The sequence below is a fragment of the Salvelinus fontinalis genome, chromosome 8, assembly GCF_029448725.1.
Source record: "Salvelinus fontinalis isolate EN_2023a chromosome 8, ASM2944872v1, whole genome shotgun sequence".
Lineage (NCBI taxonomy): Eukaryota > Metazoa > Chordata > Actinopteri > Salmoniformes > Salmonidae > Salvelinus > Salvelinus fontinalis.
The window spans coordinates 7518721-7535668 of NC_074672.1; the positions used below are offsets into that span (position 1 = coordinate 7518721).

Below are 16948 nucleotides of genomic sequence, written 5' to 3' on the forward strand. Positions count from 1 at the left end.
GATTATGCTAATGTGTTTTTAGGTAATAGATGTACATCTTTACATATTGTGTCTTCCCTGTAAAACATTTTAAAAATCGGACATGTTGACTGGATTCACAAGATCTGTGTCTTTCATTAGCTGTATTGGACTTTAATGTGTGAAAGTTAAATATTTAAAAAAAATATTTTTTTTGAATTTCGCGGCACTGGTTTTTCAGTGGGGGGGGGGGGGGTGTGCCGCTAGCGGCACGCTGATCCTAGACAGGTTATTAGTGAACGATGATCACTGGATAAGCACTCAATAATTTATCACACTGTTGACTGTTGTGGTGTCTTAGGGCTAGTAGGAGTCACTCTGTTCTGGTGTAAGGCAACAGCGCCGATCCAAACGGTGCTGTCCTTCGAATTAGATGTTACATTAAGATCTTGGGTGAATCAAGTGTCTTTCCTGGATTCCTTCCATCCTCTTATCTTCTTCTTTTAAAAGGCATTGGAGGATAAGATCTGAGGTCCCACCCTCTGGACCATAACCTCCAATGTGAGAACAGAAGAGAAGCAAGGAGAGAAGAGGGTGCAAGAAATGAAGGGAAATCTTTTGAGATTCACCTCTAGATTCGCTTTTGGCCCATGTCCAATCAAAATTCAGCACAGCCCCCTCCCTTCTCCCTCTGTTTGAACGAGCCCTCTGATGTTTCAATTGCGTTTCAGCAAGAGAGCCCTTCCTTGTTAGCTAATAATCCTGTTTCCTAATTTGGTATACATGATTGCCTTTGGTAAATTTCTCCCTTTACATCCATACAGACAGACTGCATGGACAAAACACAGCAGGGACATACATATGCCAGTTTCCGTGGTCAGAGAAGGAGGGCAGACACAATGTTTGTCAGGGTAAAACTAAGGAGAAAAAAGCACAAAGAAAATAGTATACCCTGCGTGTGTTTATGAACACACACACCTTTTTGCACAGACAAATGTGAGTGCAGGAATGTAGTAATGTACTGCACTTTGAATGGATAATGCCAGAGTGACTCTGCCTCTTTCATTTGTTCCCACCTTGTATGTAGTCAGACATATTATGGAGCTTTTCAGTTAACACACTGTCTGTACAAAATGTTTGTGGGCATAGTCGTTTGTGTCATGTATTATATGTAATTTGCTTCTTGATGATATTGAAAGATGCCAGCATCGTATGGTGTGAGAAAGGAGTGCCCGACCCATCTACTGCAGAGCGACTGTACCTGTTGCATTCAGCGCACGTGACAAATAAACGTCGATTTGATTTGATACAGTGTGTGCAGGCTTTAACATCTGCTCTGCTAAAGTATGTACAGTACACACAGGATCGTTTTCGAACTGTACATCAAATATCTGTGTTTATCGACGTACATGATTAATTAAACGATCTATTCCCTAAACCTGACTCATATTAAAGACATCCGACAATTACAAAGCTTATATCAGTTGATTTTGTCCTGGAATATGCTCTCTTTTTCTGTCATGTAGTGTATGTAAACTTCTGACCCACTGGAATTGTGATACAGTGAATTATAAGTGAAATAATCTGTCTGGAAAAAATTACTTGTGTCATGTACAAAGTAGATGTCCTAACCAACTTGCCAAAACTATAGTTTGTTAACAAGAAATGCGTGGAGTGGTTGAAAAACTAGTTTTAATGACTCCAACCTAAGTGTATGTAAACTTCCGACTTCAACTGTACCCCACTGTCACGCCCTGGCCATAGAGAGGCTTTTATTCTAGTTTTTTTATTTCTATGTTTTCTGTTTCTATGTTTTGGCCGGGTATGGCTCTCAATCAGGGACAGCTGTCTATCGTTGTCTCTGATTGGGAATCATACTTAGGCAGCCCTTTTTCCCACCTGTGATTGTGGGTAGTTGTCTTTGTTAGTGGCCTGTATAGCCCTAGTAAGCTTCACATTCATTTTGTTGTTTCTTGTTTTGTTGGCGACATTTATAATAAAGAAAAATGTACGCTCACCACGCTGCACCTTGGTCTGATCATTTCGACGAGCGTGACACACACAGAGATCGTGTGATGTTTACTAAATCGACCTTTTAGATTTAAAGTCTTGATACTCACCCATACAATCCCCCCCCCCCCCCCCCCCCCCCACCCCAATATTATGTGTATTGATTTTCAGATGGGCAAACCTACAAAAAAAGATTGCAGTTTTGGAACTGCAGTAAAAGTGCAGTCAATTGTGGTATTTTGGACGGAGTAATTGCAGAATAACTGCAGTTGAACTGCTGTTTTTATTTTGGATGCAGTATTTGCAGTATACTGCAGTTATACTGAACTGTGACTGAAATCTTTTTTCGTAAGAGACAGTTGACTAGATATCACACAGTCCCACTGTTGCAGTCCCACAGTTTCATCCCACAGAGAGAAAAAATAACAGTATGAAGATGAAGTAATCCTCCAACAGATAGTGGAAGTATACAATACTAACTCTGAGGTAAACACATTGGTTTTTATTAACAATATGACTTAATTGTGAACTGTCTAGCATCCTCTAACATCTACGCAGTTCCTAGAGTTGTCTTTCTTGTAATTTCTGTCAAAACTGTCATACCTAACTATCCCATATCAGTCCACACACCCCTCTCTCACCAGTGAGAGCATGACATCATGTATTATGGATGATCTCTCCCCAAAACAGAGTGAGCATTACAAGGACAAAGCATTTTCTTCCATTAAAGTCACAAACTGGACATGCTCTCTCTCTCAAATGGGATGTTCTCCAGTGGGTAGAAAGAAATCCACCAGCATGTAATTTAAAGGTCCAACTCTAGCTCCTAAACCTAATCTAACACTAGCACTAATTCCAACCCTAGCACTAATTCCAACACTAGCACTAATTCCAACCCTAGCACTAATTCCAACCTGAGCACTAATTCCAACCCGAGCACTAATTCGAACACTAGCACTAATTCCAACCCGAGCACTAATTCGAACACTAGCACTAATTCCAACGCGAGCACTAATTCGAACACTAGCACTAATTCGAACACTAGCACTAATTCCAATTCGAGCACTAATTCCAACCCTAGCACTAATTCCAACCCGAACACTAATTCCAACCCTAGCACTAATTCGAACACTAGCACTAATTCCAACCCTAGCACTAATTCGAACACTAGCACTAATTCCAATTCGAGCACTAATTCCAACACTAGCACTAATTCCAACCCTAGCACTAATTCCAACCCTAGCACTAATTCCAACCCGAGCACTAATTCCAACCCGAGCACTAATTCCAACACTAGCACTAATTCAAAACTGAGCACTAATTCCAACCCGAGCACTAATTCCAACACTAGCACTAATTCAAAACTGAGCACTAATTCGAACCCGAGCACTAATTTGAACACTAGCACTAATTCCAACCTGAGCACTAATTCCAACCCGAGCACTAATTTGAACACTAGCACTAATTCCAACCCTAGCACTAATTCCAACACTAGCACTAATTCCAACATTAGCACTAATTCGAACATTAGCACTAATTCGAACACTAGCACTAATTTGAACACTAGCACTAATTCGAACACTAGCACTAATTCCAACCCTAGCACTAATTCGAACACTAGCACTAATTCGAACACTAGCACTAATTCGAACATTAGCACTAATTCGAACACTAGCACTAATTCGAACAATAGCAGTAATTCGAACACTAGCACTAATTCCAACGCGAGCACTAATTCGAACACTAGCACTAATTCGAACACTAGCACTAATTCCAACCCGAGCACTAATTCGAACCCTAGCACTAATTCGAACACTAGCACTAATTCCAACCCGAGCACTAATTCGAACACTAGCACTAATTCCAACCCTAGCACTAATTCGAACACTAGCACTAATTCCAATCCGAGCACTAATTCCAACCCGAGCACTAATTCCAACCCGAGCACTAATTCCAACACTAGCACTAATTCCAACACTAGCACTAATTCCAACCCTAGCACTAATTCCAACCCTAGCACTAATTCCAACCCGAGCACTAATTCCAACCCTAGCACTAATTCCAACCTAGCACTAATTCCAACCCGAGCACTAATTCCAACCCGAGCACTAATTCCAACCCGAGCACTAATTCCAACACTAGCACTAATTCCAACACTAGCACTAATTCCAACCCTAGCACTAATTCCAACCCTAGCACTAATTCCAACCCGAGCACTAATTCCAACCTAGCACTAATTCCAATCCGGGCACTAATTCCAACCATAGCACTAATTCCTACACTAGCACTAATTCCAACCCTAGCACTAATTCCAACCCTAGCACTAATTCCAACCCTAGCACTAATTCCAACCCGAGCACTAATTCCAATCCTAGCACTAATTCCAACCCGAGCACTATTTCCAACCCGAGCACTAATTCCAACCCAAGGACTAATTCCAACTCGAGCACTAATTCCAAACCGAGCACTAATTCCAACACGAGCACTAATTCCAATCCGAGCACTAATTCTAACCCGAGCACTCATTCTAACCCGAGCACTAATTCTAACTTTAACCATAAAACCCCTAGAAATAGCATTTGACCTTGTGGGGACCAAGAAAACTGTCCCAGTTGGTCAATTTTTGTTTGTTTACTATTCTTGTGGGGACTTCACAAGTATAGTTAAACACATCCACACACATCCACAATACACACACACATGCCTGTGGGGTGATCTGACAGCTAAAAGTAACCATATAGCCATTGTTCACAGGCACTAGAGAAGAGAGGAGCATTGAAGGAGTCTTGACATGGTTTTCACATTACTGACCATGTGCTGTCAAACTCCATAGTTGCACCGCTCATACTCGCCCCCCCCCCCCCCGCCTCCCCCCGCGCACACACGCTCTCTCTGTCTTTTCTTCCCCCTCCAACCAAAGAAAGACTAGCTCAGGTATCTGTCAGGCTCCAGTTCCTCAGGAGGTCTCACATTGAGAACGGATGCCCTCGCCTGTCCTCTCTCACTGTAACACAGACACACACATTCACCTGTCAATGGAGAGGGGGTAGAGAAAGAGATCTGGAAGCCAAAGACAGATGCTGGAACAGATGCTGCCCTCTCCTTACACACACACACACACACACACACACACACACACACACACACACACACACACACACACACACACACACACACACACACACACACACACACACACACAACAGAGCTCTGTGTTAATATATGTGTGTGTGTGTGCATACATGAGTGTGTAGTGTACATGTGTGCGCCTGTGTGTGTGTGTTCAACAGCAAGTGAGAGCGAGACAGACAGCTGCAAGGCTAGTCCAAGTGAACATGCCCCCTCGCATTTAGCACTGGCCTGGGAACCAGTGATAAGACGTAGCTGGGGGGGATCTGTGGAGGGGGGGGGACTGAATAGGACAGCGGGGGGCAATCGAAAGGGCCGCAATGGCCATCAAAAGCTCCGAACCAAGGAGACTCTTAAGATCAGGGCCCTCCTAAGCTCAGCCATGAAGGAATATGCTTTGTCCTCAGTCAGTCTCACTGATTTCTATTCAAATCTACTACCTGTGAGAGTTACCTTCTATTTTAGTCAGCTTTAGTGTAGTGTTATGGATGTGTGGCCACTGGCCAGATAAATGATGCTCAAGGTACCAAGCTGACATCTATATTACAGGGGTCAATAAAGATGTAGGTTTTTGGTGGATATTGTATGTAGCTCCTGTATTTGGAGTTGTAACGAAGCTGTTTAACCCATGGATATATCGAGTAAACTAGTCGTTAACTCTGTTTTTTGTCAAGCATCAACTGTTATGTAGCTAAGGCCCTTTAACTTTCAGTAAATTCTTTGAAGTGTTTTTGAACGGTCTGAAAGTTGTACTCCCGTTGGCCATTGGGACATTTCCTCCCTCGCAAATAACATACTGCATTGCTCTTTTTCTCTATCTCTGTCAAATCAAACATTCAAATAAATTCTAACCTGAATAGTTTTTATTTCTCCTCAGATTGCAGAGGAATGCTATGCGGCTTCGGGTCAGTATGTGAACGTGATGCGGCTGACCCCTCCAAGACAGAGTGTGTCTGCAAGAAGATGGTGTGTCCGTCGGTTGTGGCGCCTGTGTGTGGCTCGGACTCCTCGACCTACTCCAATGAGTGTGAGCTGGAGAAGGCCCAGTGCAACACGCAGCGGCGCATCAAGGTGCTGCGCAAAGGACCCTGCGGTGAGTCTTGCTAGCTAGCACGTCATGCTAGATACAGTGCCTTCAGAAAGTATTCACACCCCTTGACTTTTTCCCCCATAAAATGGTGTTAGAGCTTGAATTTAAAATTGATACAGTTAGATTTTGTGTCACTGGCCTACACACAATACCACATAATGTGGAATCATGTTAAAATTATTTTTTACTAAATTGAAAAGCTGAAATGGCTTGAGTCAATAAGTACCAGGGAGGTTTCCCATTGCCTCACAAAGAAGGGCACCTATTGGTCGATGGGTAAAAATTAACAGACGTTGAATGTCTCTATGAGCATGGTGAAGTTACTAATTACACTACGGATGTTGTATCAACACACCCAGTGACTACAAAGATACAGGCGTCCTTCCTAACTCAGTTGCCGGAGATGAAGGAAACCGCTCAGGGATTTCACCATGAGGCCAATGCTGACTAAAACAGTGATAGGAGACAACTGAGGATGGATCAACAACATTGTAGTTACTCCTTAATGCTAACCTAAATGACAGTGAAGAGAAGGACTCATGTACAGAAAAAAATATTCCAAAACATGCATCTTGTTTGCAATAAGGCACTAAAGTAAAACTGCAAAACAATTGGCAAAGAAATTTACTTTAAGCCCTGAATACAACGCATTATGTTTGGGCAAAATTCAACACAGCTGTAACGCACTTAAGGCGTAGTGGGTGCGGTTTCAGGCGCAGGAAGCAGAAGGTACAGAACAATGTTTTATTCCGGCACAGAGGAAAAATGTTCACGCCAATACCGGGCGCACATACAAGATCGGCCCAAAACCAGGACCCCAGCAGTCCGGAGGAAAAACAAAGGGAAACGCACTACCACAAACATACACAGAGGAAAAATAAGTCCGCACAAAGACCAGGCGGGCCTTACCGGCTTAAATAGCCCAACTAAAAACCTAAACAAGAAACGGGTGTAACCAATAAGACAAAACCAACAGAAAAGGGGAAAGGGATCGACGGCAGCTAGTAGACCGGTGACGACGACCGCTGAGCGCTGCCCGAACATGGGAGCAGTGACAACAGCACATCACTGAGTACCACTCTCAATATTTTCAAGCATGGTGGTACAGTAGCTGCATTTGCAAGGACTAGAGAGTTTTTCAGGATAAAAATAAACAGAATAGAGCTATGCACAGGCAAAATCCTAGTGGAAACCTGGTTCAGTCTGCTTTCCAATAGACACCGGGAGTCAAAAGTACCTTTCAGCAGGACAATAATCTAAAATACAAGGCCAAATATACACTGGAGTTGCTTACCAAGACGACATTGAATGTTCCTGAGTGGCCTAGTTAGTTTGAAAAGCAACGAAAAGCAATGATCAACAACCAACTTGACAGAGCTTGAAGAATTTTAGAAAGAATAATGGGCAAATATTATACAATCCAGGTGGGCAAAGCTCTTTGAGACTTAACCAGAAAGACTCACAGATTTAATCGCTGCCAAAGGGATTCTAGCATGTATTAACTCAAGGGTGTGTATACTGATGTAAATATTTAATTTTCAATACATTTGCAAACGTTACTAAAAACATATTTTCACGTTGACATGACGGCGTATTGTGTGTAGATGGGTAATCCATTTTGAATTCAGTGTGTCACACAACAACATATGTAATAAGTCAAGGGGTATGAAGACTTTCTGAAGGCACTGTGCTATTCAGTCTGTTTCAGTCCATTGGCATCCCGTTAGCTACTACTGGTCAGTGTTGTGTACTTGTGTACTGTTGTGTTGTATTTACAGTACCTGTGAGATCAGCAAACTAGCATTACGCTAGCTACTGTTCAGTCTGTTTCAGTCAGTTTCGTCTACTACTACTGTACCGGTCCCTTATGTATAGAGAGTCCTAGCTAGCGTGATGGTACTATTCAGTCTGTTTCCGTCAGTGTTGTGCTGTGTAGAGTTGTACTCTGATGTATTGTATAGTTTCTTAGCTGGCATCACGCTAGCTACTATTGAGTCCATTGCAGTCGTTTGTGCTCTTTCATACCTTCAGAATGAGTCCTGCTAGCATTACGCTACAGTACAGTGGCATGTTCTTTATCTCTGCGAGTAAAGAAGCTGTTACTTCATCACATAGATACAGTATTATGACAGGATTTAAAGAAACGTGCCATAAGCCTATTAGAAATGCCAGTATGTTTTTGAAATGGCGTGCCTTCTATCACAAGTTATACCAGCCACCAGATGACAAAACACCTCGACGCACGCTGTGTCTGTCTACCACGGTCCAGAGCCAACATATAATAACAGCAGTCTCCAATGAAGCCTATTTGGCTCATCGTAACCACCACTAGTTAGCATAGCAGCACCAGCCACTCCACCAGATGTTTGCAGGGCTGAAAGCACAAAGCAATATGCTACAATGGGCTTTGTGTCGTGTTTTTTTTCTTCTATGCTTTCGCTACAGTGCTAATCCATCAGCTGATTGCTGTGCTGGCTAATAGCAGGGCCTGTGTGACTAAAGGGCTTGCCAGATAGAGGGTAAGGAAACAGGAACAGAAAGACAGAGTGAGAAAGAGAGGAAGGGAGACAGAGAGAGGGAGGGAGCGAGGGGGAGGGAAGGGAGAGAAAGAGGGAGGGAGGGAATGGGGAGAGAGGGATGCAAGGGGGAGAGAGAGAGAGGGAGGGAGGGATGTCGGGAAGAGAGGGGGAGGGAAGGGAGAGAGACAGGGAGAGAAACCGAGAACTGATAAAGAAAGACAGATGGATAAAGAGAAAGAGAGAGAGAGAGAGGGAGGTAATTACATCAGCTAGAGAAACAGGCCATATACAGCCATCAAAAGGCCCATAATTATCCTGACTTACCCGCTGGGAGCACAGTGGAGTTCTGGGTAAAGGGCGATGGTGGCCTGTGGGGCGCAACTTCCTCCTGATGAACAAGGTCTGCATCGGGAGATTTAGTGACTATGCTGCTATTCACAAAAAATAAGAAAAGCTGCTTCTGTATTGATTATGACAAGTGAGGACTACGGTGTACAGGGCCCATATCCACAAAGTGTCTCAGAGTAGGAGTGCTGATCTTCAACAGTGAAGAGGCGACTCCGGGATGCAGAGTTGCAAAGAAACAGCCATATCTCAGACTGGCCAATAAAAAGAAAAGATTAAGATGGGCAAAATAACACAGGCACTGGACAGAGGAATTCTGCCTAGAAGGCCAGCATCCCGGAGTCGCCTCTTCACAGTTGACGTTGAGACTGGTGTTTTGCTGGTACTATTTAATGAAGCTGCCAGTTGAGGACTTGTGAGGCATCGGTTTCTCAAACTAGACACTCTAATGTACTTGTCCTCTTGCTCAGTTGTGCACCGGGGCCTCCCACTCCTATTTCTATTCTGGTTAGGGCCAGTTTGCGCTGTTTTGTGAAGGGATTAGTACACAGCATTGTACGAGATCTTCAGTTTCTTGGCAATTTCTCGCATGGAATAGCCTTCATTTCTTAGAACAAGAATAGACCGATGAGTTTCCGAAGAAAGTTCTTGCCATTTTGTTTCTGGCCATTTTGAGCCTGTAATCGAACCCACAAATGCTGATGCTCCAGATACTCAACTAGTCTAAAGAAGACCAGTGTTATTGCTTCTTTAACGAGAACAACAGTTTTCAGCTGTGCTAACATAATTACAAAAGGGTTTTCTAATGATCAATTAGCCTTTTAAAATGATAAACTTGGATTAGCTAACTCAAAGTGCCATTGGAACACAGGAGTGATGGTTGCTGATAATGGGCCTCTGTACGCCTATGTAGATATTCCATAAACAATCAGCCGTTTCCAGCTACAATAGTCATTTACAACATTAACAATGTCTACACTGTATTTCTGATCAATTTTAAGTTATTTTTATGGGCAAAAAAACGTGTTGCTCTTTCAAAAACAAGGACATCTCTAACATTTCTAACCCCAAACTTTTGAACGGTAGCGTACGTTAACGACTCAATCAGTCATTAATAAGTCATTGTGTACACAAGGCATTAGGAGCTACTTAAGATACTTAGCGGTGATTTGATTTTGAATGCAGAGCGTATCTGTACACAGTAATTGGTAATATGAGGCTTTCAAGGATTAATAAAGTGTATTCATTTGTGGGGGGGAAATCATACAATACAGAGCTATGTAGCTACTCAGTCTGATTTATCCAATGCTCTTATCCAGAGTCCCTTCAAGATGCATTGAAAGTCTACAATGAGAGATGCTGGACAGCAGTATTGTTCCCAAATGACAAACACTGTAATTCTGTATAAAAAAAAGAGTTCCATTTGACAGTTTCACACTGAGAAAAAATAGCAAGCTAGAAGATGAGAAGCAGAGAGAGGGGTGCAGCGGGTCAGGGGAAACTGGATGACAGGTTCTTATTCTCTTTCTCCATCCAATATATTTTGTCAGCACAGAAGGTCCAGGCAGCTCACACTGGCTGGTATTATGTTGTTGTCTGGGATGGTGGAGAGATCTGCTGGAGGGAGGGAGTGAAGAGAGAATGTTTTAGAAGTATATTAACCGGGTACTTTAGGTCCTGGATGCGGATTGGCTGAAAGCCGTGGAATATCAGACAAAATAAACTGGGTGGTTCGAGCCCTGATTGCTGATTGGCTGAAAGCCGTGGTATGTATATCAGACCATTTACCATGGGTATGACAAAACATTTATTTTTACTACTTTAATTATGTTGGTAACCAGTTTATAATAGCAATAAGGCACCTCGGGGGTTTGTGATATATGCTTCGTAAACAACAGCTTCGTAAACAACATCTATAGTCTAACAGTGAAATTCTTTCTTACGCCCCCCCCCCCCCCCCCCCCCCCAACAACAGAAATGGCCTGAAAAAATTGAAAATAAGAACACAATATACATGGGGTACCAGTGCCGAGTAGAGTAGATGTGCAGGGGTACGAGGTAGTTGAGGTAGATATAGGTAGGGATAAAGTGACTAGGTAGATAGATAATTAACAGTAACAGTTGCGTATGTGATGAGTCAAGAGACCAATGCAAAAAGAGCCAATGCCGGTATTCCGGGTAGCTATTGGTTAACTATTTAACTATATACCAGTCCTTAAGGCTTCATTGTATTTCTTCATATTTTTCACACTTTAAACAAACCACAACTTATAAAGGCTTTATAGGGCATTCCTAAAGTCGTCATAAGCACCATAAAGTGGGACCATATATTTTTTTCTCATTACATGTTGATGGCCCTCCCATTTGAATGGGCAAGGCATGGATAATGTAGTACCATATTAAAGCAGTATTCAAGCTGTATTGTACTGCGCTGTAAGATAACGGCCTGGATCGTGCCTCTGGCCACTCCAGATACCAAGTCAATGTATGGCCACTACATCTGAACAGTTTAGTGTGCGTTTGTACTCGAATAATATTGTGCACATAACTCAGCCAGCACTGGCCTTCATGGACATCCCAGCCTAAGCAGCTCTTTTCATTAATTCCCTCTTTATAAAATGGGTAATTTGGGAGCGAAGCCACATTTCTATGGGTTAGTTCACTGGTCCAGCGTGCCGATAATGGCCTGATATCATTTGAATTAAAAACACAGGGTGCTCTGCTCTGTTTAAATCTATTTAAATGGCCCTCAAGTCTGAGAACTGCCGTTTTTTTTAGGGAAGAACAGAGAGAAAAGCGATAGAGAGAAGAGGGGGGAGGGGACAGAAGACAGCCGGCACTTAACCAGGGTAACGGTTCAGCAGAACATGAAGAGAAATTGGGGGCAGTGTGTGTTTGAGAGGCGGCCGGGAGAGCTCGAGGTGTGTTAGCTCTCCTAATATTGAACTTGGAGCCGACAGAGAGAGACGGGTAAACACTCGATCTCCCAACCTATGCGGTGTGCTGCGGTGGGGAGGAGATGGAATCCCAGCGAGCGCCTGTGCCTCAGAATTTACTTTGTAGCGCCCAGATCGATGGGAAGATCAATTTTGTGTGTGTGTATGTTGTGTGTGTGTGTGTGTAGAGTGGCCCTGGAGCATGCCCTGCCTCACGCACCGTTGATAGACTAGACTCACTCTCATTCTTTTCTCTCCCTCTCCTCTCACATCCGCACTGTATTTCCTTCGACCTCTTCCCTCTTTCCATCACCATTCTCTCTATCCTTCCTCTTTCTCCCCCCCCCCTTCTCCCCTTCACTGTATATGTATCTCTCCATCTCCTACCATTCTCTCTCTCTCGCACTAACCAGGTTTCCATCCAACCTTTTAATGTGAGTAAAGTACATGTTGGATAAAAAAAAATGTCACAACAGGCCTGATGGAAGCAGCACATTTGTTGGTAAACTTTCCAAATGTTGACAAACAAACTACTCTAGACAAAGTAGGATCTTTTTGTGACTGTAAAATTCATAATAGGATAAATAGTGGTGGAAATGCCTTTATAAATATTGATATAGCAACTCTCATACCGTGTGTGGTCCTCCCACTATGACTCAGGAAATGAGTTTATTAGGTTCCAGATAATGTAAGGTGTGATGAACTTCACTGCGTGGTCACAGTCAGCTCAAAGCTCTTTTCCAATAAATGTTGAGGGTCTTATTCTGGTTCCAGGATGATTGATGCTTGGCTGCCATTTGACAAGGAAAATAGTCTCGCACCTATCTATAGATGGGTTAGCTGACAACATCACGAAAACGATGTGCACGCTTAAATAGGGCAGAAGTTGTTGTGATTCTGGATGGCTCGATAGCTTCCAACACATGACAAGAAACTGTCATGTGGGGAATCGTAAGTGACTCATTTCAGGTAGTTTCATCTTGTTCTTGATACCATCTTGTTTTGAGGTGTTTTGACTCAAATATATACTGAACAAAAATATAAACTCTACATGTAAAGTGTTGGTCCCATGTTTCATCAGCTGAAATAAAAGATCCCAGATGCACAAAAAGCTTATTTCTCTCAAATTTGTGCACAAATTTGTTTACATCCCTGTTAGTGAGCATTTCTCTTTTGCCAAGATTATCCATTCACCTAACAGGTGTGACATATCAAGAACCTGATTTTTATTAGACACATGAAAACTTAAGCGATAAAAGTACCTTTTATGTTCACTACCTCATTACACACAGCTTTTTATCTGCAACAAGTCAGTTTGGTGGAGAAACACCACTGCCGGAAAGATTTGCATATTTTCTTTATGCAGATTTGAGAATATTCATCTGAAAATCTGTCCCCAATTGAATGGAAACCTAGCTATTGCTGCTATGTTTTCTCCCGCCCCTCTCTCCGTCTCCCTCCTTCCCCTCTTCCCTTCCCCTCCTCTCCCTCCGTTCCCTCTCTCCCTTTGTCTCTCTGTGGGTAACTGGAGGACAACATGCCTGACTGGCTGTTTGAAAGGCATCCCTGTCTTATCTCTCCAGCGCCAACAGACACCACTTCACTTCCTCCAGCCATGAAGAAAGTCTGCCTCAGTACTCTGTGTGTCTGACTCGGGCTGTACCTCACTTCTCTTTCCTAACCCACCTCCTTAACCCACCTCCTCAATCTCACTCCACAGTTGGTATAACCAAGGCAGTCAGTCCAAAGGGAACTCTGTCTGTCCATCTGTCTGTCTGCCCGTCTGTCTGCCTGTTTGTTGGCTTTCCTGTGGTTATGTCTTCGCTGCAGTCGAACTGAGGAAGCAACATAGTGTTAAATGTGTTCATGTGCAAATCAATGTGTTTTGTTTCCCTCTTATTGACTGTTAAAACCATGCTCTTCAATACCAAGGAAACGGTTGGTTTGCTTCTCTTTGGGTCTGTCTGGCGCCTTTGACAGGAATCGAATTGCAAAGTAAAGCTGGATACTGTATTTTTGGTTCAAGCAAACTGGTGGCACCCACTTCCTAAGTCTGGTTCCGAATGGGAGACCATGTAAATCTCAGTTAACCACTCTCCAACCTGTAATAGAAGCTTGAAGAGGAGCTACAGTCCCCACAGTGGACAATGACCTCAGAATCAATACAGAATGTTCCCTTTCATGGTCTTCCAGAGAAGACAAATCACAAAGACATTCCAAGAAAAAGAGGCAGATCGTACGGATGTTATTTGAAGCTGTAGTCTGTAGGGTAGTTTTTTTTTTTTCTCTACCAGCCTTATATGGAGCAAAGCATTCCCAGACACCTAATCCCTGATACTTTGCCCCCAGGCCCAGTTGTAGGGGCGGACTACAACTCAAAGCCGCCAGTTTTTCTCTGACTGCACTTTTGTGATGGCCGGTGCTAGTTAGAATGTAGGTAAGATGTTAGTGGCGTAGAAAGTCTGATGTATCCCTGGCCGTCTTATTGAGCTCTGGGAAGACGCCTCGGACTCCAAAGCCCCTGGGCCGAAGGAGAGGCAAGAGGAACTTGAAACGAAAGCGAACTTCCTCCGCCTTTTGCCGTCCCTTCATTCCTCCCTCTCCCCTCCATCCCTCTCCCCTCCTCACTCCCATTAGCCGACAGATTGTTGTTTACTCAGGCAGCGTGCATGCGCTCCCCCTGGCGACAGAGTTATGGACGCGTTGGTCCACCAGACTTAGCGCATTTGGGCGGAAGTGTCTGGGAATGGGTTTAGTCGAACTCGAACCACACTTGTCAGCCAGCTTCCCCCTATACAGACGGCTTTGTCAAACTAGGGACTCTAGTCTCTCTCCTAAAAACATCTGTCTGGCAGAATGGCCATTAACACTAGAAAAGCCGGGCCTCAAGGAACCCCCTTTGAGCCAATGAGTCATTTTTAAATAGTCAAATACATTTCATAGATGTTATTGGGAAATAACCCTTTGGCTGTGTTTTATAAGGGTCTGGGTAACATCAGAATACTGAAATACAGAATGCTGCTGCCACGTGCTTACGGGCGGATTGCATGGAACGGTGGTTATTCTTGGAAAAAGTTATATTTTGAAATAGTGCTCATCTCTAAAATGTTTAGTTATTTGGTAAGGGTTTTGGAAGCTTCAGAATCTGCTCCAATATAGAAATCAAAACATCTTACCGCCTATGTAGGAGGCTTTTAAAAAGTCACTTTTTGGCATTCCGGGAAAATAATGACATGTCTTCTTAAAACTGTTCGTAACACATTCAATTTGTGAAATGGAAATTATAACAACATTAGGTATGTGTGTTAAATAACCGTATTTAGGAAAAGACAAAGACGGAGGGACACATGACTTTAAAAATGCCAGCGCTATTAGACATTTTAATTCATCATTCAAAATGACTCACTCAGCTCTTCTAGTGTGAATGGCCAGTTTTTTCTTGGTCATTTTTTGTAATATCTTGATATTTAAATGGAAATAGCAATGTGGTGCAATAAAGGAACAGATGACACTTGACTGATATTGGCTATCCACAGTTTCTGTCATATGGATACGTTCAACTGTCGATTTTGGATTCTCGCTCTCTTGTCAATCTCTCTCTCTCTCTCTTAATTGGGTGTTAGTCATCTCTGTGAAGTGTCATTTAGCCATTTTAACTGGCTGCTGGCCCCATCAGTAGGGTCTCAGCTCTGCTGCCCTACTGTAGCGGCTGTAATGTGATCCACTGACTGATTCAAATCAAATCAAATTGTATTAGTCACATGTGCCGAATACAACAGCTGTAGACCTTACAGTGAAATGTTTACTTACCAGCCCCTAACCAACAATGCAGTAAAAAAAAATACGGATAAGAAATAAACGTAACAAGTAATTAATTTAAAAAGCTTAAAGAGCAACAGTAAAATACCAATAGCGAGACTATATACAGGGGTTACCGGTACAGAGTCAATGTCCTGGGGCACAGGTTAGTTGAGGTAATATGTACATGCAGGTAGAGTTATTAAAGTGACTATGCATAGATGATAACAACAGAGAATAGCAGCGGTGTAAAAGAGGGCAGGGGGGGAATGCAAATAGGCTGGGTAGCCATTTGATTAGGTCTTATGGCATTATGAGTCTTATGGCTTGGGGGTAGAAGCTGTTTAGAAGCCTCTTGGACCTAGACTTGGCGCTCAGGTACCGCTTGCCTTGCGTTAGTAGAGAGAACAGTATATGAATAGGGTGGCTGGAGTCTTTGACAATTCTTAGGGCTTTCCTCTGACACCGCCTGGTATAGAGGTCCTGGATGGCAGGAAGCTTGGCCCCAGTGATGTACTGGGCCGTTCGCACTACCCTCTGTAGTGACTTGCGGTCGGAGGCCGAGCATTTGCCATACCAGGCAGTGATGCAACCAGTCAGGATGCTCTCGATGGTGCAGCTGTAGAACCATTTGAGGATCTGATGACCCATGCTAAATCTTTTCAGTCTCCTGAGGGGAATAGGTTTTGTCGTGTCCTCTTCACGAATGTCTTGGTGACCATAATGCACTCTCTGGATGATTGCTGATGCCTTCTCATTCTCTATGTCTTTTTGTCTTTGTATGCCTCTATTTTGTGAAAAAGTCACTTTTCCTTTATCGTAATAGTTATTCTCCTCTATGACCATGTATTTTCAATGTATTCAATGGCAATTCTTACTTTTGCCACAAGGGGCACTGTGCCGATTTCCCTATGCACTAACTAAACAAACATACTCACAAACAGACACAGACACACACAACCCAATTCACGCCCACCCAACACAGAGAATCCCACTCGTCCTAGCGGATTCCAGATGATAACAGCAGTGTGTTGAATTGTATTGCCTCCCCCGCCTCCTTCTCCCGCTCATCCTGTAGTACTGAGCCATGAGATCCTTTCCAAACATATCCCTGTCTCTTTCTCTCTTTCTCCCGTCACCTCGGGAGGACCTGGGTTTGATGA

The 16948-nt window shown here is 43.2% G+C and overlaps 1 protein-coding gene across 5 annotated transcripts in view; it reads left to right on the top strand.

The window, feature by feature from the left end:
• LOC129860448 (agrin-like) overlaps positions 1 to 16948 on the top strand; it is a 368127-nt gene that overhangs the window by 185347 nt on the left and 165832 nt on the right. For all 5 annotated transcript variants that reach the window (XM_055930837.1, XM_055930838.1, XM_055930840.1 and 2 more), the window contains one exon: positions 5975 to 6190. In XM_055930837.1, coding sequence (XP_055786812.1) covers positions 5975 to 6190 — 216 coding nt within the window. The remainder of the gene's footprint in view (positions 1 to 5974; positions 6191 to 16948) is intronic.